The following is a 25,735-nucleotide window of genomic DNA, read 5'->3' on the forward strand; positions in this document are numbered from 1 at the left end:
TTGTTCTTCTCCACCAAATACAAATGACTTTTGTAATTCTGATACTATTTTGCAATCAGTCAACAACCAAGTCCAATATGTTTTAATTTTAATGAAAAGGTAGATAATCTATTTGAAAATTACAAATTCAATTACAATTTTAAGGGGAAAAAACATAATATATATCGACTTTACGTAAACAAAAACTGGACTCTGAAGCCCTGACATTTAAAATGTACTTGCCCTCCTTCCTACAGATCTAGCAAGTACAATTGATCTAAAAACAGAAAAGGAGTATGGTTCTCAGATGCAGTGCCTTGTCTTTAGCCTGTATAGCTCACCAAGGCTGTTTGCATCCTTAGCACCCTGGTTCACCAGGATGTGACCCAAAGCATACCCACCTAGAGTGTTAGGGAAAATCTTCTGTCCAGAAACTTATTCCCTATTTCCTCCTCTCTATGAAGGAGCTGTCCCCACCCGCATGATTCTGAACAGGGTGTTGATATTGTTGCTTCGAATAGCATCCCGACAAGCAGAGATCACCTGGTTCTTCGGTTTTCCAACTGTATGAGAAGGAATATACAGTCAGTACATCCCGAGACAATAGAAGTGGAATTAGCAAGTAGAGGCCAGTTTTAAAACAACATAAAACTAGGGTAGAGAAGAGTCATATAAACAAATTTTACTAATTTATGCTCCCTAAAACCGTAATCTTGGCGTTTTTTCTTAACGTTAAAAAAGATCCAGTCAGTGTTTAAAACACTGATAAAATATGAAGATGAATCTGCTAACAATATTAAGAATAGGTCACAAAACAAACCTAGAGACCATCTCAAATCTATAAAACCTAAAGTAGAAAAGAATCAAAGCTCACGTCCATCCAGTAAGATCATAAAGATGTCAAAGCACTGGCCCAAAACAGAATTCAGATATAAATCTACCTGTATTTCTGCTTCCTTTGATTTATTCTATTGTTCTTTTTCTAAAATTTTAAGTTGGATACTCAACTCATTAATTTTCAGTCTCTGTTTCCAATTGGGTCTTTAAGGCTCCATAGTCCTTTGGGGTATAAACACTAGGTCTTTCTTTAGAGGAAGCAGAAAGATCTTAGAAAAGGAGCTGAAGGATTCTTTCCCTTTGGAAGACTAATGTCAAGCAACGGACAGAAGCTCAAGAGATGAGCCGCCTTTGCAGCATTAGGGTATGCTACTCTAGGCCCCAAAATGAGTTAGGGAAGCTACCAGCATATTCAGTGATCCTCACCCCAAAAAGTACAATTACAGTGCTGTGAGAAAAGACTTACCACGCAGACGCCCAGCTCTTTGAATTGCTTGATTTACTGCTTTAAGATTTCCTAATAGTTCAGTGTGATTGTTACAGCGAATTTTATATCCATTTAGCAAGTCTTTATTAAGATCATAGAGTTCCATATAGCGATTCTTCATTGTTTTCCTGTATAAATCAAGATGATTTAACATCACTGTATCTTACTGTGCCGGGCCTAGAAATCCCTATAGGGCTGGGGGTGCAGCTCAGTGACAGAGCCCCAGCCTAGAATGCTTGAGGCCCCAGGATGTGATGATCCCCAATACCACAGAAAAAGAAACACTTGTCAGTGTCTTAGTTCCATTTAAAAAAAGAGAGAATACACATTTTTAGCTGTATTTTAATTAAAATGAGGCAGTTTTTAAAGTTTGCTTTGAAAACATTGAGAAGTTTCCATCAAAATATCCTATTTGTTCCATATAAATAGAAGACAAGTGGTCTTTCTTGGTGACTGGTCCATGGTTGTTCTAGATTTAGAAATTTAAGAATTATTGAGTCCATAGTGCTGTGAATAGGGTGATGAGCTATATTTCAGGATCCAATTAATATTCATTATTCAAAAGTGACCTATTCTTAATATTGTTAGCAGATTCATCTTCATATTTTTATCAATGTTTTAAACACTGACTGGATCTTTTTTAACGTTAAGAAATTATTTTTTATTTTTCCAAGTGAGCTAATGGCATTGGGGTTTTTATACATTTCTTTTTAATTTTTTAGTTATAGTTGGACACAATACCTTTATTTTATTTACTTATTTATTTATTTTAATGTGGTGCTGAGGATCAAACCCAGGGCCTTGCACATGTGAGGTGAGTGTTCTAGCTATAACCCCAGCCCCTTTTACACATATTTTTTTTAAGGCCTACTGCCTGACATATTTATAACTGAAATTAGACCATGTCAAGAATTTGTTTCAAAATAATGCAGTGCCTGGGAAGGAAAGAGAGTAAGTATAGCGATGAGAAAAGAACAGTGGCCCAGAGCTGGTGCCCACTGAAGCTAAGTGGGTGCTATAAAGGAAATAATTAATTATTCAATCTACTTTTGTATGTTTGAAATTTTCAACTCAATACAATCATTTTAAAAATTATTTACTTCGGAGCAATACTATTTTAATTATTTACCAATAATTCAGGCCTTTCAGGAAAAAAAGCACAAGTAACATCCTGGTTGAACTTTCACCTCTAAAATAGATGCATAAACTTCACCTGTTACTCATTTTCTACTGAATTTGCTTCAGTACATTTCACTGTGAAGATGAATTTTGCACCTTAGCAAGAGAGAGGCTAAACATGCATTTGTTGTTTTTTTTTTTAACTTTGTAATTGTACAATGTTACATATTCAGAAAAATTCAGAGAACAAGCCCTTGTTAAGGAGGTCAAGAAACAGGATGTTGCCAGCATCCCAGAAGCTTCCCAACTTGTTCTTTGTAAACAGTTTCTCCTCCCTAGAAGAAAACACTATATTATACTCCTCCTCTCTCCCTTTATGCTTTTGCAGTGCTGGGGATCAACCCCAGGGACCTCATGGCATGCCACGCAAGCGCTCTATCTCTGAGCTGCATCCCAAGTCCCTTGTTATGGTCTTATCATCTATGTATGCTTCCTGGGAAATATAGTTTAGTCTTGTCCTTTTCCAAACGATATAAATGGACGCACCGGGCATGATGGTGCCACCTGTAATCCCTGTGACTCAGAATAATGAGCAGGAGGATCATTAAGTTTAAGACCAGCCTCAGCAGCTTTGTAAGACCCTGTCTTAAAAACTTTTTAAAATTTTAAAAAGGGCTGGCAATGCAGCTCAGTGGCAGAATTGCCCCTGGGTTCAATCCCCAGTATGCCCTGCCAAAAAATCAGCATTCTGTACATGTTCTTTAAGCCTCTTTCAGTATCCAGTATGTGAGATCTGGGCATGCTCTGTGCCAGGGACACTCACCCACTCTCGCTGCTCCACTGTATGAATATACCACATTTATCCACTACACTGCCGAGGCTAGTTCAGACTGTTTCCACTTTGGGATTTGCTGTGGTTGGGATATAATCTGTGTCCCTAAAAGGTCTGTGCTGGAAGCTTGGCACCCAGTGTGGCGATGTTAATAGCTGGTAGGACCTTTATTAAGTGAGGCCTAGTACAAGGTCATTAGCGGTGCTGCCCTCAGTCAGAAGGGACTAGGTGGTTCTCGTGGAACCCTGGTTAGCTCTCTCATGAGGGTTGTTATAGAAGAGCAATACTGGCCCCTCCCTGGTCTCTCTGGCTTCCCCTCTCTCCATGTGATCTCATTCCTGCAGGTACTCCTGGCATGAGGCCATCTGCCATTAGGTGACACAGCCAGAGAGGCCCTCATCAGAATTACTGCCATACTATTTGGACTTCAGCATCCAAAATTATGAGCTAAATAAACCTCTTTTCTTTATACACCACCCAGCCTCAGGTATTTTTTGGTAGCAATGGAAAACAGACTAATATAGGATTCTTATTCCTTTATGAATAGTCTTATATAAATATCCTAGTTTATATGTACACAAGTTTCTCTAGGATATATACAAGAAGCAGAATTTCTGGGTCCTAGGGCATACTCATTTTCATCTTTACCAATAATGCCAAGTTATTTTCCAAAATCACTGTATCAATCGAGGACCCCCTCCCCACCCCAGCATCTGGGAGCTGCTATTCCATTGCTCACATGTTTCATCTTGCAAGGCAAATACCCACATGTTCCTCATCAGACGAGCATCCTCAGCTTGGACCAGCAAACTTCGGATCAGATTGGAATTATCAGCCATGTCAGCACTGAGCTTCTGGTGCACTGAATGATATTCATCCACCTGGAGAACATGAACATCAGGAATTAAAAGGGTCTTGCAAACTTCTTGAAAACTAGACACACTGGGAAGACACTACCCACTACATGCAGAGGCCCTTTTCTTTCCCTGACCACTCATACCATTTTCATATATATTCATAATTGCAATCATACTTCCTAACATTTCATCTCCTCTTCAACAAGTGTTTCAGCACTGAGGCCTAGCAACACACACAGAGACATTTAAGGGATTTGAGGTGAGAATGGTTTTATACTTTGGGGACAATCACAATCCTCCTTGGTTTGCTCTTGGGTTTTTGGAAAGCAATAAACTGAAGACCAAAGAAGATATAACCAGATAAGATGAAGAGCTAGCAAAGGAGGATGTTAATATGATGTATATTTTTAAAAGTGTCCCCCTAAACCAAAGAAAGAAAATAGGGTGGTCAAGAGATAGCCACCTACTCTTATAAAAGAAATCCTTTAAAGTCTCCAATACTAATACTAGTTCAATTTTTTTACAAGAATTATTTAGAACATGATTATCACGTAAGTATATCTGTGGCCTCATTCATTAACCGAAACATTCCAAACTAGGAGAAACCACATTCTCACAGATGCAGCCACCAGGCACCCTCACCTTAACCAGCACCTTTCGTAACTCCTCAAAGTAGACAGGAAAATCTGCTTCTACCTGAAGGTCTTCAACAGCAAAAAATGAAGCCATCGACTGGATGATATCACCAGCCAAGTCAATATCATCAGTATTTACTGTGATCTATCCAGGAAAAAACAGGCCAGGTTAGCATCCTCAGACAACAGGCAAACTTGGCTGAATCAGTACATGAATTTCTCCATAGTTAACACAATTTCTGAGCATATATTTATATGTAGCAATGAATGAGATAAGGGTTATTAATCCTTTAGGAAATTATAAACATTTTTTATTTCCTGTGGGTAGCTAAAAAGTCAATCCTCTAGCCTTATAAAATAAGTGATAAGACTACTCAAAGACTGAAAAAATGCTTTTATGAACATCTGTAATCCCAACCCTACCCAAAATGTATATGAAAGGGGTGAAGGAAAGGAAAGAGGGAGACAGAGAACCACTCTTCTAGATTATACCCCAGGGTCTACAACAGTAATACTAACAGACTATGTTACAACACTTGGTTTTATGATCTTGGCACTGAAATCATCCGCCTCACTTTGCACCAAGTGGTTAAAAAAGCACATGAGAAATCTATGAATGACCTTGACATTAAACAGTACCTCTCCACTAGGTTTTATTTTTATGTAGAGATGGCTGCCATTTCGTAATGATGTGAAACATACTTGAAATGGAGCATTCTGAATGTTACTGTCTTCTGGTAACAGAAAGTTCTGGTTGAGCCATATAGCAATCTGAAAAATAGCAGAATTAAACAAACTTCATTTTTTTAAAGTACATTCATTACAGAAGGAAAACTTCTCCCTCGGTTTAAATACCTCATCCCTAACAAGAGAACACTGATCACACTCCCTTTTCCCTCCTTATACACATTTTACTTTTTTTTTTTTTTTTTTGATTGAACCCAGGGGCACTTAACCACTGAACCATATCCCCAGCCCTTTTTTTATATTTTATTTAGATGCAGGGTGTCAATGAGTTGCATAGTGCCTTGCTTTTGTTAGGCTGGCTTTGAACTCACAATCCTCCTGCCTCAGCCTCCTGAGCTGCTGGGATTATAGACAGGCCCCACCACTCCCGGCTCTCACACATATTCTTAAGTAACATTCATGATTATGTCTGACCCCCAGAAAACATGATTTTACAGTATTCTCTACTTAGACAAAATCTTAAATGCAACGTACAAATGACAGAAGTACAGTGTTAATTCTGTTTATACAACAGCTCTTTTGTGGGTGTATCCTGGACAATGTAATCAGCTTAAAACTATTCCATTCTATTCTTTTTTTTAAACTAATGATGAGATCTTTCTTTTTTTAAATATTTATTTTTTTAGTTGTAGTTGGACACAATACCTTTATTTTATTTATTTATTTTTATGTGGTGCTGAGGATCGAACCCAGGACCTCACACATACTAGGTAAGCGCTCTGCCCCTGAGCCACAATCCCAACCCTCTACTCTATTCTTAAAAAAAAAAAAAAAAAAAAAAAGATATTCAAGTGAAGAATATACACGCACACAACTCAAACACAGGACACTTGCACATGAGGAGTTTTAGTGTTAAGAATATTTTACAGTGGCTTGCAACACAGATTCCATGTCAGAATCCCTTGATGCCTTTGGAAGAGTCCACCTATGGAGTTTCTGATTCCACAGGCAACACAGGAGCCTGAGAATCCATGTAATTAAAAAGCCTCACCAAGAATTCTGAGACCTGGCCACAGCTGAAGTCTGTTTATTAGTCCTTTCAACTTAATAAGGCATCGCCATACCACTCATGTATCCTCAGGGGCCCTGAGTGGTAGACAACACACCTTCACTTACAGATAAGGAACTTGAGGCTCAGGCTGGTGAGGGGAACTTCCCAAGATTATTTAAAATTTAATTAAGGTAGCATTTAAGGGCTGGGGCTATAGCTCAGTTGGTAAAGTGCTCGTCTCACATGCACAAGGCCCTGGGTTCAATCCCCAGCCCCACATAAAAGGAAAAAAAAAAAAAAGGTAGCAGTTAAACCCCAAACAATGCTCCCAACTCCATGTCCCACTCTCCATCTTTTGTTGTTGTTTGTTTGTTTTGTGTGTTTGAAGAGACTGGGCCCTGGCTGGCCCTGAATTCCTAGGCTCAAGTTATCCTCCTGCCTCAGCCTCCCCTAACGAGGACTACAGGTGCGCACCAGGACACCCAGCTTCTCTCTTTGCATCTTGATGTAAGTTCCTCTCAAAATACTAAGTCAAGACAAACACACTGGGGCTGGGGTTGTGGCTCAGCAGTAGAGCGCTTGCCTAGCTTGCCTAGCACACATGAGGCCCTGGGTTCAATTCTCAGCACCACATATAAATAAATAAATAAAATAAAGGTATTGTGTCGACTACCACTAAAAAATATAAAAAAAAAAGACAAACACACTAAGACCATAACAAAAGAAAGAGAGAAATTAAGAACTGTTAAGAATTCATTTGTAATTAAGGATTATGCAAATAATGTATTTTTTTCAAAGTGAAAGAAGATACTTTAGCAATATTTTTATTACACGTTACAAGCCAAATCACATACATAATTCTTTTTTTAATATTTATTTTTTAGGTGTAGATGGACACAACACAATGCCTTTATTTTTTTGTGATCCTGAGGATCAAACCTGGGTCCCGCCAGTGCTAGGCAAGAGCTCTACCGCTGAGCCACAATCCCAGCCTCCACACTACATAATTCTTTCAAATAATGTTTGCTGTTACCAACATAATTCATATAATTTCCCCCTTTCTACAAAGTAACATCTAAAGGACTCCAATTTGAAGAAAAGCACAAGTTACTTACCCTCTGTGCCCGTTCGGCAATGATAAAGTTAACATAGCTGACGGGTTCACTGGCGATGTCTGGGCTGGTCAGTGCGTACATAGAGAATCGGGGAAGCTGTCTTGTCAATTCAAATACATGGAACTGGGTGCTATGGCCAAGCAAAGGAACACAAGAGAAGTGTTGAGTGTAGTGTTATTTCAAAGCACAAGGTCCAGAAAATAAGGTGACCACTTTACTGAGCCACATACCTACTCAGCCCCAAATAAATATATTTATAAAACGTTAGGGGTTGGAGATGTAGCTCAGGGGTAGAGTGCTTGCCTAGCGTACATGAGGCCCTGGGTTTGATTCCCAGCACTTTCCTAATTTGGAAAGATTTCAAATTAGGGAAATAATAGGTTGTGGGAAACACTAACTGGGGGTTGGAACCACCAAATGTCTTCTCTGCCCCAGAGGACGCCTGCACAATGGAAAACCTTGCCCTCCTCTAAGTGACTTGTAAAGGGTCACCTGCTTCTGTAACCCACAAAGGTTTTCAAGTGCAGATCCACCGGGACATCCTTGGGAGGTGAAACTGGGACACGGATGGAGCTGGAAAGGTTGTGAACGCTGGGATGTACCACGTGGCTTTCACCTACAAAAATTCCCTCGGCAAAAATCAACACTGCCCGGATGATAGTGTCTGCAGGGAAGAGAAGAAACAGCTGCTCCAGCCCTGCTCCGCGACGGCACCAGCACCTGGCAGCCCACTGCAAACACCGGCTCACCATTGGAAGTGGAGATGCACAACTCCACGTGAGCAGCTTGCTTCTCAGTCCCCAGCTTGACGGAGAGCGCAGTGTGGAGCTTGGTGTTGGCCGGGATTATGCCTCTTTGCCCATCGCCCTCATTCAGTGGACTGCTCAGTTCAGCCTAGGAAACACCCACCCACCAAAACCTGTCACTAAAACAGTGAACTAATGTCGATTTTAAATAATGTGGCTGCTTGGTTTCAAAGGACAGACTCCCCATCATCTACTCCTGAGTCTGAGGGACGAGAGAACTCATCTCAGGTGCCTCTGCCCCACCTGGTCCTGTGGGAAACACCCATCCCTTTGCCCTTTCTGTCGTTATGGTCCCCTGCATCTCACTGTTCCTTTTACATGCTTTTCATTTTCTTTAAAATGACAGTGGTAAAGCACATGTCAGCATGTACAAAGCCCTAGGTTCAACCCCCAGCAGCCCACCAAAAAAAAAAAAAAAAAAACTCACTTGATAGGCCAAATTCCAGCACAGTAACATATGACAGGATAAACTAGAGCCCACTCCCGCTCATCTCCAGCCAGGCTGGTGGATACACACACGCGTATTTTTTAGTTATCAATTTATGTATAGTTTTTTAAAAATGACAAAAGAAATACTCTATACATATTGTTTTTGCTTTTTTTCCTCTTAATAACACCCAGATACCTTTCCATATCAGTCCAGATATATTTACTTCATTTTTTGAACAGCTATTAATTCCCCAGCACATACTCCCTGTCACTGATGAACAGTTGCTTCCAGCTATTCACCTGACAAATGTTACTACAGATCACCTGCCTGAAAGTGGAATTTCTAGATCAACAGATGCATGGCCTCATCATTCTGGCGCTGGCAGAGAGGCTGATGCAACCTGCACTTCTGCAGACAGGCAGGAGGAGGCCCGCACCCTGGCCAGCCCTTACCCGGTCCTTCTCTTCACCTGCCAATCCTCAGGGTCAGTATCGGCATTTCAGATTCTGCCTCCCCCTCCCAGGGCCCTACCTTGGCATTTTCCTCGTAGTTACGGAGTTCCAGCAAGAGATTCTGCTTTTTTTGACTCAGCTCTCGGATCAGGTCCTGCTCCACACTGGTGTCCATGAGGTTTCCCCTCATCTCAGTGGTGCCTGGCAGGTAGCCCCGGACTGAAGAGAGGGAAAAACACTCACTGGACGGAGGACCACCCCAGGTACAGCCACATCTACTTTTAGGTCATCAGTTAGTTGCTCTTAAAAACCAAAAACTGAAATTCTCATCTTCCCAACTGATGTGGACTTATTAAAACTCAGCATAAATACTTTAGAGTAGAATTTCCTGGCATTTGACCCAACCAAATTGAAAAAGTGACTTTTCAAGAATTTTTCCCAACTCAATTTACTTTCCCCTTCCACTGAGCAGCAGATTAACTGTACGCGGCCATCCATCCGGTAATCCGCCTCGACCACACCAGCAATGGCAGAAGAGAAGTTGTCTTTAAAGATGACCTCCCCGGTTCGGTCACTTCGAGCATCAACCTAAAAATAAAACAGGAACTTAAAGTCACTTATGCCACAGTTTGAAAATACCACCATCAGCAGCACAAGGTTTTGAAATAAAACCCAGCTTTAGAGGTCATTCAGTCAAGCAGTCTTTAAGTGTTCCACGAAGTCTGTGACTTCTCCATGACTGCTTCTCCTTGTGTCTTAACCATTCTGTGCTTGGTCTCATGTGAAGATCAATAACCAGACGTGAGGGAAAGAAGAGCACCTAGACCTCCCAGGGTCCTAAGGAGGTCAGAAAGAACTCACATGTGTAAAGCACTTGAAGAGGGCCTGGCACATAGGTACAGGGCACATGTCAGCTCTCTATAAAAATCCTACCTTCGTGAAATCCAAGAATACGAAATATCATTGTATCTGAAGTATAAACGCCAAGCGAGGCCAGTCCCCCACCATACCACTCAGTCCTCTACCATACCACCTAGTCCCCCTCCCATACCACCTTTTGCAACGACCCTGTGAAGCGTCCTCTTCCACACAACTGCCCAGACTCAGTACTCCTATCCTCATTGTTCTCTTCCTCCCAGGAATAAATCAAATAAATAACTGACTGATCAGAAGCAAAGGCATCTAAAGAACAACCATGGATGCTCACTCAAAATGATGATTTAAGCCCAGGTAAGGACACCGGTGTCATAAACAAAAGGCTAGCTATGGAATATCTGGCAGAGCAACCAGTGTCATTTCAATGACACTGCCATTCACTATTTTGTCTTTTCGTTTACATTCTTCTAGGGAAAACTTTGCAACCAAAAAATTATTTAGGTCACAGACTACTCCTTGTCCAGGGTATATATGCATGTAACTTCTTTTTCTTTTTTTTTTTTTTTTTTTGTGGTACCTGGAATTGAACCCAGGGACTTGTACACATGCTAGGCAAGTGACACATGCTAGGTGCTCTACCACTGAGCTACACCGGCAGTCCTTCGTACTGTATTTTGAGACAAAGTCTAGTTAAGTTTCTGAAGCTGACTTCAAACTTGTGAACCTCCTGCCTCAGCCTCCCAAAGAGCTGGGATCATACATGTGAGCCACTGTGTCCGGCTTATTTGTGTCATTTTAACAACATCAGGTAAGCCTGAAGATTATGATGACCAAATCCTGTGAAGGAAGGAATGCTGGTGTTTTACCAAAGCTCTGAGCATATTAAAATACTCCTCTAACTGGGGCTGAACTGAACTTCTTCCCTGTGAAAGCCTAGCTATCGAATAGCCTTAGCACTGCATCGCCATATTACTAAGTTTGCAGCTGAGAAGGACTACAAATAAGTCCTTCTGTGGATAGTCTCTTCTTTTGCTTATCCAACAGGGAAGTTTTGTCCTGCAGGAGAGGACAGACCTCCAACTCAAAAAACAACCTACTAAAGACAAAGTTAACAGGCCAGTAGTATTTTTTTTAGTATTTTTACTCCTGTATTCACAAGTTGCATCTGTTTATTTGCCTTTTCAAGACTATTTGTGTTAAGTGTAGATAATCAGTTTTTCCACTTATATAATGATTTCATAATTTTCTTATCTTTTTTTATGCTTTGGAACAGACTGTATAACAAAAAAATCCTTAAAATTTTGAAAGAATTAAACTATGAAACTCTAGGTCCAAAGTATAATTAGAAGTAACTTTTAATAATTTCTCAAGTCTAAGTAGTTTTGTAATTCTTGAATCAATCATAATTTATATTCTCCCAGAATATAGTACTTTCCTATGGTTTTAATGTTTGTGTCTCCCCAAAATTTGCCTGCCCTCATGCCTGGGATCAATACCCTCATGACAGTCCTTGAAAGACCTCCACCCCTTCCACCATGTGAGGCCACAATAAGAAGAAAACCAACCGTGAGGAAGCAGCCCTCCCAGACCAGAGATCTGCCACACCCTGATCTTGGACTCCCAACCTCCAGAGCTATGTGAAATAGACTTCTGCTTTTTACGAGCCACCCAGTCTGTAGTATTTTGTTAAAACAGCCCACATAAATTAAGACATCCATTTTGTGGACTTTTACTTCTTAATAAACAATGACACAGCCTTCACTTATGATTTTGAATACCCACACCAAGGACAAGCCCAAGAAGAAGAGCAGGAACAGCCTAATAACTTTTTAGAACCTGTTCATTATGTAACACTACAGAAAGACTGGAGGTGCTGGCCCAAAGTAAAGAGAAAGAAAGACAAAAGACGAACTAGCTGATCCCCTCCAGGCAGCCCAACACTGACAGAGAAGAAAGCAAGGGCACAGTATCCATGGAGACCTGGCAGCTCCTGAGACAGTTTCTGACAATCTGGACTTGCCAAAAGACTAAGAAATTCTGATCTGAGCTTAAAAAGGAAAGAAAGAAAAAGGGGTTTTACTTTGAAGTGATAGCTGGGAAAACAATATGCTAACCTGATTCTTCTCATTAATTCTAAGTTTTCAGTCAGTGTTAAAGATTTATTAGGAAAGAGCTATTCAGACAGTTCATTATTACTATGTGATTAACCCCACCCCCCCAACTGGCCTATACCTACAGGCAACCTGATTGATGGCTTTTCCTTCTTTCAAAGAAGAGATTTAGAAAGAACCCCCCAGGAGATTTTTCTCAAGCAGGGCTTACAAGGCTAAAAGGATAGTCACTATGTAGCAGGAAGAAAAGTGTGGAAAGATTGGGAGGTTAAATCTGAAAACCCAGCCAAGGAAGTCAGGGTTGTTTCCGTGTTACAATTCTAGGTCTGCAGCCCTTATCACAACGTTATTACTTAGAACTACACACAAACCGCTAATTTACACTCACCTTCCCATTCGACCAACCGGTTATCAGTTCACACACTCCATCAGAATTAAGGTCAAAAGCATGAATACTCATGGCATGATTTTTGGACTGAAAGGGAATTTCAATAATTAGTACAGAAGTCTCTGATACTGAAATATAAAGTGCATGAATAGCAGAAGCTGGCTTTACTTTTATTCTCCAGTATCGAGCTGTTTTGTCATAAACTCCAACTGTGCCATTGGAAAGGGCATAACCAAATCGACTGCCATACATGGGACACAGAGAAGTGATTATCTGCAAAAAATAACACATAAACCACATCTTTTTGTTAAGGTTCAATTTAATAAGAAGTATAGTTTTTGAAACTATATGCCACTGGGTGCAGTGGTGCACACCTGTAATCCCAGAGACTCAGGAGGCTGAGGCAGGAGGATCCCAAATTCAAAGCCAGCCTCAGCAACTTAGTGAGGTCTAAGAAACTTAGAAAGACCTTGTCCCAAAAGGAATATATACTTCAAGTACACAAGAACTAGAATATGAGCCAGGTGTGGTAGTGTGCACACATGTAATCCAAGCTACTTGGGAAGCTAAGGCAAATCACAAGTAGGTGGATATAATAACTTTATTTTATTTTTATGTGGTACTGAGGAATGAACCCAGTGCCTCAGGCATGCTAGGCGAGCACTCTACCACTGACCCACAACCCCAGTACAAATAGTTACTACTATAGTCTAAATTTTAAAAATAATTCTAATCTACAATTGACTAATTTTTACATTTACACTTTTCTTTCTATGACATAATTGTTTGCTTGCAGTAAAATAAGTATAATCCTTTCAAAACTGAAAATCGGAGTAAGTGGGTTTGTATAGTATGTAACAATATACAGAACGTATATATTATACAGAAATAGTTACAGGACTACAACAAGGATTTAACATCCTTAAAAGGATAAAATTTTAGATACTAAACAAAATTATACTTTCAAGTTAAATCCAAAGACTAATGATATCTATGATCCTGCAGATCTATTTTCTAATTCTGGCCCTAATACAAGAGATATTAAGAAATAAATTGTATAAAGCAGAGAATAGTTATGTAATTTCCTTTACACCTACAGCTTTTCTACAAAACCACCCACTCCACTTAACTCTGAATACGAAGTACTGTGTAGGAATCCAGAATTATTTAGCTCAAGGCATTCTCCTGGCAATACTCAGCACTGTTCAACTGCCAAATGAATCATGATTTTGCTGATCTGGGAAAAGATATTTGAATGGCAAGCAAAACCAAACCAAGAGGAGAGGAAATTGGCTATACAGATGAACAATTTTATAAAGTCCATATTTTCATAAATTCAGCCCCAGATTTCATAGATCCTTTAGTATTTCTTTAGTTCATTTGCCTCTTTCTTTTGTGGACTTGAGGGGCAACAAGTTCCTGCTAATCTCTAGCTCTATTTCAAGGTCTCCTCTCCTTGAAAAGTGTTTCAAAGAATTACACTCTCCTCACATCCAGTATTGACAAACAACAGAAATCTAAAGAAAGCAAAACTGAATGACTTCTACCAATGGGAAAAGATTAACTGTAAATTAGAATGAAAGAGATACAAAAATGGAGGACACGGCACCTTCAGGCCAGTGACTCTCCAGCTGTTTGGGGTGGCTCTAGGGGGTGGGAGGTTATGAGTCCATTCAAGAGCCTAATGAACAGTAAGGACCCTCCTTCTGGAAAAGCACATATTTATACCACAGGAGCCTTGCACAGACACACCTGTCCACACCACTACTTGTAGCACTAATTTCTCTCCTTCGTTTCTTCTCTATCCATAGCTATCAGTTTACATTTTAATAACTGTGATTATATAAAGCATATAGTATGATTAAATAAGTTTTTATCCTAAAACCCTCTGGACTGTAAAAAGATGCCCTGGCACCCTCATCTGATGTTAGGTTTGTTGCTTGATCTGCCCAAGGCTAAGGTGGTACTTCTTACCTCTGTTTCTGTCATTTCTGCCACAATCTCATCTTCTTTAAAAACTCGGATATCAAAATCCTCAGATCCAACAAGAAGCTAAAGTGAGGGGAAACCATATACATTTAGTTCAGGAAATGAACACAGCAAAATTCCCATAAATGAAACAAAGATTGCATATTACTTTGCTGCTACCACCATCCAAGAGTCCCAATCCTCCAATAATCTAATGCTCAAGAAGATCCTCTCTAATGGCAGGGTTGAGGGTCAACAGACTCAGTGAAGAAAAAGTAGCTACTCTACATTTTATCTTTCCATGTGGGAGGCACATCTTGCCAGACATGTTCTTTTACCCTGTACTTCAAAATGTTCCCTAGTTCAGCAACCTTCCCTGCTTGCAGAGGGAGACCCTGTTTCAAACACAAGAGCCAAGTGTCCATGGACAAGAGGACTAAGTTAGTGCCTGAAATAGCCCTTCACATGCACTGACTGCTCGAGAAGCTAATTTTGAGTAATTATTAGAATAATTTAAAAAGCTAAGAAACAATCTCTAAAACTTTTATATTACTGAAAAAGTGGGCCAAAATTGAAAACTACTTATTAATATGATTTCAGAACATCAGAAGCAATTTACAAGATTTTAAATATGACAGATTCCCCTCTAACTGTTCTGCCTTCTCTCTCCTGTGTTTTTAAAACTTCCTTGATCAATTGCCATGACCTTTGTATTAGATGTACTGTTCAATCTAGTTGACAAGTGATTTATTGTTCAAAAGAGAGGAAAAAGACCAATGAGGCCAGTAAGTTCATCATTTAGGTAACAGAGCTCCAAAATCAGGCATGAAAAACTAAGACTTCTCTCCACACTAATGTCACCATCAGGGGCAACTTATTTAGCTCAACATACAAAGTATCATCTTCTCCCTCACATACCTCTTTCTTTCCATCACCATCAAAGTCACACAAGGCCAAGGAATGAACATTGTCTCCAGTAACCTAAAAATGAAACCAAAAATCATTAAATCATCTTATTAAAAATTCAATCAAAATATACTAGCAATATGAAGGGGAGGATTATACAAACCACCCTTTTTTAATGTTTGTGAAACATTACAAATTTTGTTCTATTTTATGTTTTATTATTTAGTACAGTCAATGGTTAAATAAAATTGAAAGTAAAAATGCCAAAAAGAATGTTAAGTTCTTCATACCGTCCAAAAGAGATCATTTCCTTCATGGTCAAAACCCTGCAGAGCACAATTTCCACCAATAATGGCAAGAGGAGAGGAAATATCTCCCAGTGTCCCCAGTACAATGGCATTTGCCCCATCTGCTACCTAAGAAGACAAGACACATAATCTCAAATACAGTGATGTGCAGGCACATTGGAGGTAACATACACCTGTGTTTTTATTCAAATATTCAAATTCCTTTGTCATCACTTGGGAGAATCCACATGGTCTCCTGACTAGGCAGCCACTGTGGCTTCTGCAAGGATGAGCAGAGAGCCAAGGTCAATTCAGAGCCCTGCTCTCACACCATAAGACACTACAATAATCCAGGGCTCCCCAGGATCACCAAGTTCTAGAGCACAAATTCTCTAGAGGATCAATGCTTTTAAATATCCAAATTTTGTAATTTATTTTACCATTTTGGATGGAAATATTTTTAATACTATTGCCCAATTCTCTTACTAGTAGTCTTTCTCATTTTAAAGTAACTAGAAAGTATAAATAATAATAAAAAAAGAAACCCCTCTAGTCCAACTCTCCAGAATTCTTGAATATATTACATAAACATACCTTATCTATGGAAGAATCAAAGACAACTTTGTAAATACTGTTTATTGCACAGGAAAATAATCCTTACTTATGTTAAAACTAAGCAGAAAAAACATAAAGAAGAGACTGGTTATAAAGAAAGACATCATAAGAAATTAAAACTGTTAAATGGCAAGTTAGCAAAGGGGGAGAAAAAGTTAAAAGATAAGCAATGAGCTGGAAAAAAATTAACTGTAACATATAAGATTTATTTTTAAATTATTTATATTTAAAGTTTTGTTTTTTAACAAAAGGCAAATAAGAAAATAGTAAACACCTAAGTCAAAAAAAAAAGAAATTCACTAGAAAAAAATACTAATAACCAACATGAAAAATGTTCAATATATCCTTTTTCACTTTCTTTGATGAAATGATGAAAAAGAACAATAATATCCATTGTTGATTAGAATATATTAGAATATATATAATATCAATATATAATATAAATATACATTCTATATATTAGAATATATTAAAATACATATTCTTATATTCTAAGGGCAGGGTAGAAAAATAGTAGCCTTTCTAGAAAGTAATTTAACAATCTCTAAAAAATCTCATTAAAATAGGTTTTTAATTCAGCAATTGTGTTTCTTCTTCTTTTTTTCATTTATATCTTTAATTTGTTCTGATTCTTCAACTATAAGCTGAGTCCTTGTGATAATAATTTTATGCATCAACATCTGTAGGCCACAGTACCCAAATGTTTGGTTAGACAGTATTCCAGATATTGCTGTGAGGGGTTTTTTTAAGAGAAGATTAACATTTAAATCAGTAGACTGAATAAAGCTGGTCAGTCTCCATAATGGGGGCGGGCCTCCTCCATTCAACTGAAAGAATAGTAGAAAAAAGGCTGACCTCCTCCAAGAAAGAAAGGATTCTGCCCACGGACAGCCTTCAGACTTGGGCTTCAACATCTACTCTTTTCTGGATCTCTAGCCTGCTGGCCCACCCTGCAGATTTTGGACTTGCTAGTCTCCACAATCAGGTAAGCCAATGGACAACTCTCGCAGGTATGTTGAGTGAAAGAAGCCAGAGACCAGTGTACATTCTACATGATTCCATGTGTATGAAGTTCAGAACAGGAAAGTCTAAGCCAACAGATATCAGAACAGTGATTGTCTATGAGGAACAGGAATTGGCTGGAATAAGACACAACAATCTTTTTTTTTTTTTTTTTTTTTTTTAATTTTTTATTGTGGGTTGTTCAAAACATTACAAATTTCTTGACATATCATATTCCACACTTTGATTCTAGTGGGTTATGAACTCCCACCTTCACCCCATACACAGATTGCAAATTCACATCAGTTACACATCCAATGATTTACAAATTGCCATACTAGTGTCTGTTGTGCTCCGCTGCCTTTCCCATCATCCACCCTCCCCCCTCCCCACCTCTCCCCTCCCCTCCCCTCCTCTCTCTCTACCCCCTCCACTGTATAACCCTGAGGGTCTCCTTCCATTACCGTGCAATTTACCTTCTCTCTCCCTTTCCCTCCCACCTCTCATCCCTGTTAAATGTTAATCTTCTTCTCCTGTTCTTCGTCCCTACTCTGTTCTTAGTTACTTTCCTTATATCAAAGAAGACATTTGGCATTTGTTTTTTAGGGATTGGCTAGCTTCACTTAGCATAATCTGCTCTAATGCCATCCATTTCCCTGTAAGACACAACAATCTTCTAAGTGACAGAAATGTTCTACATTTTTATCAGGGATGTTGGTTATAGGGATCAAAATTCATTGAACTTAAGGATTATGCATTTCACTATATGTACACCTTATCTCCTTAAAAAATATAAAAAAGGCATTTGCATTTCTAGGAACTTATCCTTAGGAAATAATCAGAAAAGTGACAATATATATGCTTATCTTAGTAATATTTATAACAGATAAACAATGAAAATAACATAAATGTTCAGTAATAAATTTCAGGTAAAATAAATTATATATATTAACATAATGAAATACTATAAAATCAAAAAGAATGATATATAGACCTATAGTAATCAAAAAGAATGATATGTAGACCTTACAGTATTAGATGTTCCTAATAAATTATAAAAGAAAAGACTAGATAGCCAGGAATTGACATGCCCATTAACTCATGAATGGATAAAATGTGGCATATACATACAATGAAAAATTATTCTTCCATAAAAAGGAATGAAGTACTGGTAGATGCTACAACATGTATCAACCTGGAAAACAACATACTAAGAAAAATAGGCCAGTCACAAAAGACCACATCTTATATGATTCCATATTTATGAAATGTGTAGAATACATAAATTTCCAGAGTCAGAAAACATTACTGGTTGCCTAAGGTTAGCAAGTCAAAGGAAAATGGGAATACCTACTAATGGGTATGGGGTTTGTTTCTTTTGGAAGTAATAAAAAATGTTTAAAATTGCTGAGCATGGTAGCACACACGTGTAATCTCATCTACTCGGGAGTCTGAGGCAGGAGGATTGTTAAGTTTAAGGCCAGCCTGACTGAGCAAGACCTTGTCTCAAAATAAAATTTAAAAAAGAGGTTAAGAAGCAGGGGTTGTGGCTCAGCAGTAGAGCACTCACCTAATTTGTGCGAGGCACTGGGTTCAATCCTCAGCAACACATAAAAATAAATAACATAAAGGTATTGTGTCTAACTACAACTAAAAAAACAAAAAAAAATTTAAAGCTATAAAAAAGGGGTTAGGATCTAGTACAGTGGTAGAGCACTTGCTTAGCATGTGCAAGGCCTGGGTTGAATCACCGGATGAAAACTGATTGTGGTGATGGATGTTAAACTCAGAATAAACTAAAAACCAATTAATTATACCTATTAAATAGGTAAATTATCTGGTGAGTGAATTATATTTTAATAAAGCTATTATAGGAAAAAATAAAGTAAAAGGTTGCATGTATATAGTATGATCCCATTTTGTTAAAAAAAAAAAAAAAAAGGTGTACTTACATATACTAAACAAAAATACCTGGATAAACAAAGAACTAAATGTTACTTCTGAGTCAATAAACTATGGGGATTTTTTTTCCTTTTTGTTTCCCTATACTTCCTATAACAAATATGAGTTATTTTGGGTATTGAAGTAGTAGCAGCCTGTAGATGGCAGACTACAGTCAGGGTTTCTCCTACAAACTACTGTACTAAACTGCAACTCAAGGCCACCAGGAGACCTGCTTGCTGGCTTCCACTCCTGGCTGAATTCTCAATAGGTATTGAAAGATGGTGCTGTCACAGATGAACCTCTAGAGACCAGGTGGGTGTCACCAAGTGATTCCAACCATGACCAAATAAGTTCCAAGTACAGAAAGATGTAAGTAGAAAACTCCCTGTGTTGTTTAACTCCACTATAACAGCCACAAAATAAGCAAACTAAAATAAACACGTGATCTCCTTCAAGCATAAAAACTGTTGGGCATTGGGTAATGGAATTTTATGGTTATAAAGGGTATACTTGCCTCTTTGTAGAACAAATCTGAATTATTATAGACATCGTAAGCCAAAAGATTCGTCTGTGTCCCCACCAAAAGGACATCGCAGCCAAGCTCAGGGTTCAGCTTTCCTGCAGTCAGGCAGCTGACCTCCTGGTTAATGTTGAGAAGAGAAACATCAGACTCCAGGGGGCTCTGGAGGACTCTGGATGCACTTAAATGCTGGCTCCGTGTGTGAGGATTGTGAATAAAAACCTAAGCAAAAACAGTTAATTACATTCCCTTAAAATATCAAAAAACTAGGTTATTAACAGATATCACCATTAACAACAAGTCACTTTTATCTCTCACAAAACTTAGAATGCTCACACCCAGTTCTGTGCATGGTAACCCTCAGTCATTATCAACTATGGAAATCTGGAGGTTCTTGGCCTTGTGAAGAACACGAGGCAAGGCTCGGCCGCTCACCAGGGCAGGACACTTCAGCACTCACAGACCAGCCTTTCCCCCATCCACCCACAGGCAGCTGCTTCCAGCTTCAGTAGGATTGTTACACACCCAAAAGATCACAGAAAGCAGAACAGACACTTCTTTTAGTATACTTTGTACAAACACCTAATAACTTTACTTTCTAACCTAGTCTAGTAGTTTGAAAATGTTTTATGAACTTAAACTGTGTCATAGAAATCAAATTTCTTGAAGAGTTTTTCATCGTTTGTACTAGTAAGACAGAGAATTAATTTGCCCAAAGATATCAAACTTGACAGGTTCAATTTCATAAATATAATCATCTGAGTGACTGTGTAAGTCATTCAACCTCCTTGGGTTTCATCTCTGATAAGGAGCTTTGGAGTAGAAAAAATGTATTCTCAGAAGGGGTGAAACTACTCTCAAGGTGGGTAACTGGGTTTGAGGTGAAAAGCTGTTAAATATTAGAATGTCTTGTCACCAGGCACAGTGGCACACACCTGTAATCTCAGCAACTCAGAAGGCTGAGGCAGGAGGATCACAACTTCAAGGCTGGCCTCAGCAATTCAGTGAGACCCTGTCTCAAAATTTAAAAAAAAAAAAAAATGGAGCTAAGTTTATAGCTCAGTGGTTCAGTGCTTGCTTTGCATGTGTGAGGCACTGGGTTCAATCCTCAGCACCACATAAATAAATAAATAAAATAAAGGTTTTTGTTTAAAAAAAAACTACATGGGGGCCAATACAATAAAAGAAAGGATGGAAGCCACTGGACTAGAAATCCCTTGGGCTCTTTCTGGTTCTCAAATTCACTAATTTTAAATAAATACTTAATTTCTTTGATATAAATCCAAAGAGTATTAATTTTAAATTATTAACTACACAAAGTAGCACACTCAACAAAAAATAATTTTCAAAAGAATTGACTAGAAACATGTAGAAAACATTTGCAGCTGCTGAACAGTACCTTCGTGTTCTCTTTTGTGTGATTATGCTTTTGCAAACACTAATTGAATTTGATCCTCACACCAACCCCTAACTTACAGACAAGGTCAGAGGAGAGAAGGTCCTTTCCCAAGGTCTCAAGACTATGAGTGACAGGGTGAAAACATGAAGCCTGTCACACTCTAGACCCCAAGCTCTAACCACATCACACTTCCTTTTATAAGAGTTCTGAACAGAAGAATCTTTGCAGTCTTCTATTAGTTAGATCTGCTGAGAAAGAACTTATGGGACCCACAGTTATTGGGTTTTGTTTTGTTTTGTTTTTTGGTACTAGGAATTGAATCTAGGGGTGCTTAACCATGGAGCCACATCCTCAGCCCTTTTGTATGTTTTAATTGGAGACAGGATCTCCGTGAGTTGCTTAGGGACTTGCTCAGTTACCAAGGCTGCCTTTGAACTTGTAATTCTTCTGCCTCAGCCTCCTAAGCCATTGGGGTTACAGGGTTGCCCCACTACTCCTGGCTCCCACATTCACTGTTAACCAGAATGGAAGGAGTGTGATTTTTGCCAAGAGTCAACAAGAATCCAAAGAGTCAGAGTTCTTCCCTGTTCCTCTCTTGCTGTTCTCTGCACACACAAATACGAATGCCCAGGGAGAACTACTTGTCCCTTCAGACAAGGAAAAGCCAAGCTCAGTCACATGACAAATGGACTACTCCCTATTTTGTAGATTCTTAAAGGACTGGCTGAAGTTCATAAATCATTTGTTCTAGCTGATGGAAAGGTAAATTGAACTTATCCCTCCCACACCACCAGCTCTATGGTGAGGGAAAATATGTTCCCAGAGGAAAACACTAAGTTCATATTGCAAGGAACCCCTTCTTAAAATACCCTTTGCCAGGTGCCATGACATGTGCCTGTAATCCCAGCTACTAGGGAGGCTAAAAAGGAGAATCACAAGTTCACACCCAGATAATGGGAAAAAAAACAAGTTTTTCAAAATAAATAAATAAAATATGCTTGCTCAGGCCAAGATATGACAAAGTTCTGTTTCTAGAAATGAAGGCCCTAGTAGTCAGAGTAGGCTTTAGCCTTGCCAGGAATGTTTGTTTTTAAAGACTACATTTACATGTTATGTGAATCATAAGATATCACCAATTATTTTTTAAGTCTCAATATAAAAGATTAGAACTTTCCAGATTTATTTAAAGTTATAAAAACAAAGTACTCAATTACACAGAGCACGGGATCCTCTGTTGTTTGCCATCTTCATAAACAGTCCTAGAATCAAGTGTCCCTGCCTCCCGCTCTAGGTCACAGTTTAATGTGAGGGCTTCCACAGAACCCCTGCCTGGCTCCCTGCTTCCACTCCTACACTCCACACTCCCTGCGTCCCCAGTACATCCTCCACATACCAGTCAGACAGTCAGAATCACTTTACCTAAAACATAAAGCAAATCCTATCACCCTCTTTACTGAGACCCTCAGTGGCTTCCCAACCCACTCAGTATAAAAACAAAGGTCTTTACAGTGGCCTGCAAGGCTGGCCCTGCTCACCTCAGGGCCTCGGCATTCCTTTCCATCCCCACAACCTCCTTGCATCCTGGAACACACCAAAGCCTTTACACTCGCTACTCCCTCTGCCTGCAAGGCACTTACTCCACATATACAGAGCTTGTCTCCTCATCTCCTTCAAATCTCTGATCAAATGTTATAAGAGGCCTCACTGACTACCCCATCTAAAATAGCAAGCTCCTATCATCCCCATCCCCCACTTCTTTTCCCTCCCATGTACACACACGCGCACACACAAGTAATTCTGGTAATAGACTCCAGAGGGATGAAACTTGTCTGTCACATTAACCACTGCACCTGAAAAGCTAAAAACTCTGCCAAGCATGATAAGCCTTCAAATTAGGCACTGTTCACCTACAGCAGGACTAATGTGAATTTCGTTTGGGGATCCGTTAATGCCTCCCACAACTAACGTCATGTATAGACCCTGCACTAAGTGCTTTACTCCTTAATGGAAGGGAATCACTACTCTTTACTTATGTATCCAAAGGTATATATATCATATGATGTAACAAAACATGTATTTAAAGTTTTTATTTAATGTTGTGAAAGCTATAAATCATTACATAAATGTTAGCTATAAAATGCACACTGGGTCAGAGAACATGCACTATAATCTCATTTCACCAATTTCCAGTTGAGTGGCTTCAGGCGCTGCTTTGAACCTCCCTGAATTATCTAATCAGCAAGGTAGGCATCACAATAAGAAAATAACAGGTAACAATTAGTGACCACTTCCTATATGACAAGTGTTTTACATGTATTAACTTATCTAATCCTCATGACCCTAAATTACTACAAAGTACCTTGCCAAAGGTCATGAAGCAATTAATGGAGCCAGGATCCACCACATCTGTGCTATGCTACTACCCTTAATCTTGTAGCAAAGATGCTGAGGTAATTAATGTAATAAGGTTTTGTACTTGTATTACCCTGTATTTCATGTATTTTGAGCATGGCTCCACCAATATATTGGGCTTTGATCTATACATTGTTTGACATCCTTCTACACTTTAAGCTTTCTTAAAGTAGGAATTCCAATTTCATCCGTGAATCTAGCATAACAGAGGTGTTCAGTTGAAGTCTGATGACTGTTGAATGACCATGTCTCTTGCAGAGTATCTGGCACATATGTAAGCACATAATGCTTAGCTAATATATTATGGGGAAAACTCTGCATATACCTGAGCAAGGATCAAAAGTGCAATTTGAGGGTTGGAGATACAGCTCAGTGGTACAGGGCCTGCCCTGATTTCCATCTTCAGGACCACACACACACACAGAGCAACTTGAATTTAATTCAGGGATATCTATAGGCCTTTCTCTTTCTTCTCCCAACCAGTGTGAGAGTGCAAGGAGTTCCAAGCGACAAGCAGAGGCTCCGGGCTGGATTCTAGGGTCAGCTATTAGAGCTAATCCTAGCCAAGCCCTTTTCCTTTTGAAGACTTCCCTTCCCTAAGCTCCTTTTTCGTCCAGGCACGCCACCAATGTCCTGACAATCAGAAAACAATCAGAACTCCCTACTCCTCTTGGCAGGATGGACCCTACGCTGCGATTACGACAGGTTGCCAGGCAACCCGGGCCGGGGCGGGGCCGGCGCGAGAGGCGGGGTCTCGGGGACGCCGGGCCCAGGCTCCGAGCGGGTGGGAGCGGTTACCTTGCCCGCTTGGGTGGCGGCCGCCAGGCACGGGTGAGTCCCGTCGTAGCGCCCTATAGCCACCATGCGGGGGCTGATTTTGTGGCGCAGTTTCAGGGTGAACACGGGCAGCAGCATGATGGTGGCGGCGGCGGCGGCTCGGTAGTGGGCTGGCGCCCGAGGCCGGCGAGGGGCGCGGGGACAAGACCCGCCCAGCCCCGAGAATAAGACCCGCCCAGCCACCGATGCCTCGGGCCGGAGGCGAAAAGGCCCCAAACCAAGCTCGCACGCCTCGCCGCCGGTTCCCGCAGCTACACGCACCCACCCAACTGCTTCTGAGGCTGCGCAGACACCGCCCCGCTCTGAGTGCGGCTGCGCAGGCACCGCCTCACTCCGAGTGCGGCTGCGCGGTGGATCGCGCCGCGGAGGAGCAGAGCTATGTTCTCTCCTAAGAGCAGTCACGTCTTTGGCTGCTGTAACTTGCCTGTTTGAGGTTCAACTCCACCCAGGTGTGTGCGGTGGCCGGATCTGAGCCAGTGCATCCCCGCAGGCGTCCCCTCCCAGCACAACCAGTCTGTAGCCTGCAGACCCAGGTGGTCTATGACTTTTCAGTTGCTCTTCTAACAGGACATGACAGCATCACTAAAGCTTATTGACCATTTTCTAGCTGCCATTATAAGTGCTTTATATGATCATTTCACTTAATCCTACTATAACCTTATGAGGTTAGTCCATTTTGCAGATGATAAAACTTTAGCATCATTCCTTCCTTCCTCTCCCCCCACCCCACCCCGGCACTGTCTCGCTTTCCCTCTCTTTTCCAGTATTGAGATTGAACCCATTTTACCACTGAGCTACATTGCCTTTTCTATTTATTTATTTATTTAAAGGCAGGGTCTCCCTAAGTGGCTGAGGCTGGCCTCAAACTGGCAATTCTCCTGCCTTGCTCTCCCAAGTCACTGGGATTACTAGTGTGCACCAACTGTGCCTAGAATCACCACCTCTCATTATACATCTAAATTGGCTCCCTATTTTCAATCAAAGAAAATCCAACCTCTTTAACAGATTACACGAAGATCTCCAAGATACTCTTATCCCTTCCATCTTTGAAGGCTTGGGTTGAACATCACCAGGGAGTCATGTGGGGGCCTAGTAAACACCTAAGTCAAAAAAAAAAAAGAAATTCACTAGAAAAAAAATACTAATATTATATATATTCTAATCAACAATGGATATTATTGTT

The 25,735-nt window shown here is 40.0% G+C and overlaps 2 protein-coding genes across 3 annotated transcripts in view; one reads left to right on the forward strand and one right to left on the reverse strand.

Annotated features, from left to right (window-relative positions):
- Positions 1 to 71: 71 nt before the first annotated feature.
- On the reverse strand, positions 72 to 24,825 carry Bbs2 (Bardet-Biedl syndrome 2). 2 transcript variants are annotated; one of them, XM_046434577.2, is made up of 17 exons: positions 24,514 to 24,825; positions 19,899 to 20,126; positions 15,827 to 15,952; positions 15,549 to 15,611; positions 14,637 to 14,714; positions 12,831 to 12,935; positions 12,663 to 12,749; positions 9,740 to 9,875; positions 9,367 to 9,506; positions 8,349 to 8,493; positions 8,092 to 8,263; positions 7,600 to 7,729; positions 5,449 to 5,517; positions 4,754 to 4,891; positions 4,023 to 4,135; positions 1,283 to 1,431; positions 72 to 542 (listed from the first exon to the last, which is right to left on the reverse strand). In XM_046434577.2, the coding sequence occupies exons 1-17, from the start codon at positions 24,628 to 24,630 to the stop codon at positions 436 to 438; spliced, it is 2,103 nt and encodes a 700-aa protein (XP_046290533.1). In that variant the 5' UTR covers positions 24,631 to 24,825; the 3' UTR covers positions 72 to 435. The 2 variants fall into 2 exon arrangements, with proteins under 2 accessions (XP_046290533.1, XP_046290532.1); XM_046434576.2 differs by having other exon boundaries at positions 5,386 to 5,517.
- The window catches only part of Mt4 (metallothionein 4), a 44,301-nt gene continuing 35,854 nt past the window's right edge, over positions 17,289 to 25,735 (forward strand). Inside the window, exon 1 of the mRNA XM_046435139.2 lies at positions 17,289 to 17,423. The gene's annotated coding sequence lies outside the window, so the exon portion shown is untranslated. The remainder of the gene's footprint in view (positions 17,424 to 25,735) is intronic.

This window comes from Marmota monax, unplaced genomic scaffold (genome assembly GCF_021218885.2).
Source record: "Marmota monax isolate L192 unplaced genomic scaffold, Marmota_monax_Labrador192_F-V1.1 WCK01_AAM20220418_F8-fsc00024, whole genome shotgun sequence".
In the NCBI taxonomy this organism is placed as follows: Eukaryota; Metazoa; Chordata; class Mammalia; order Rodentia; family Sciuridae; genus Marmota; species Marmota monax.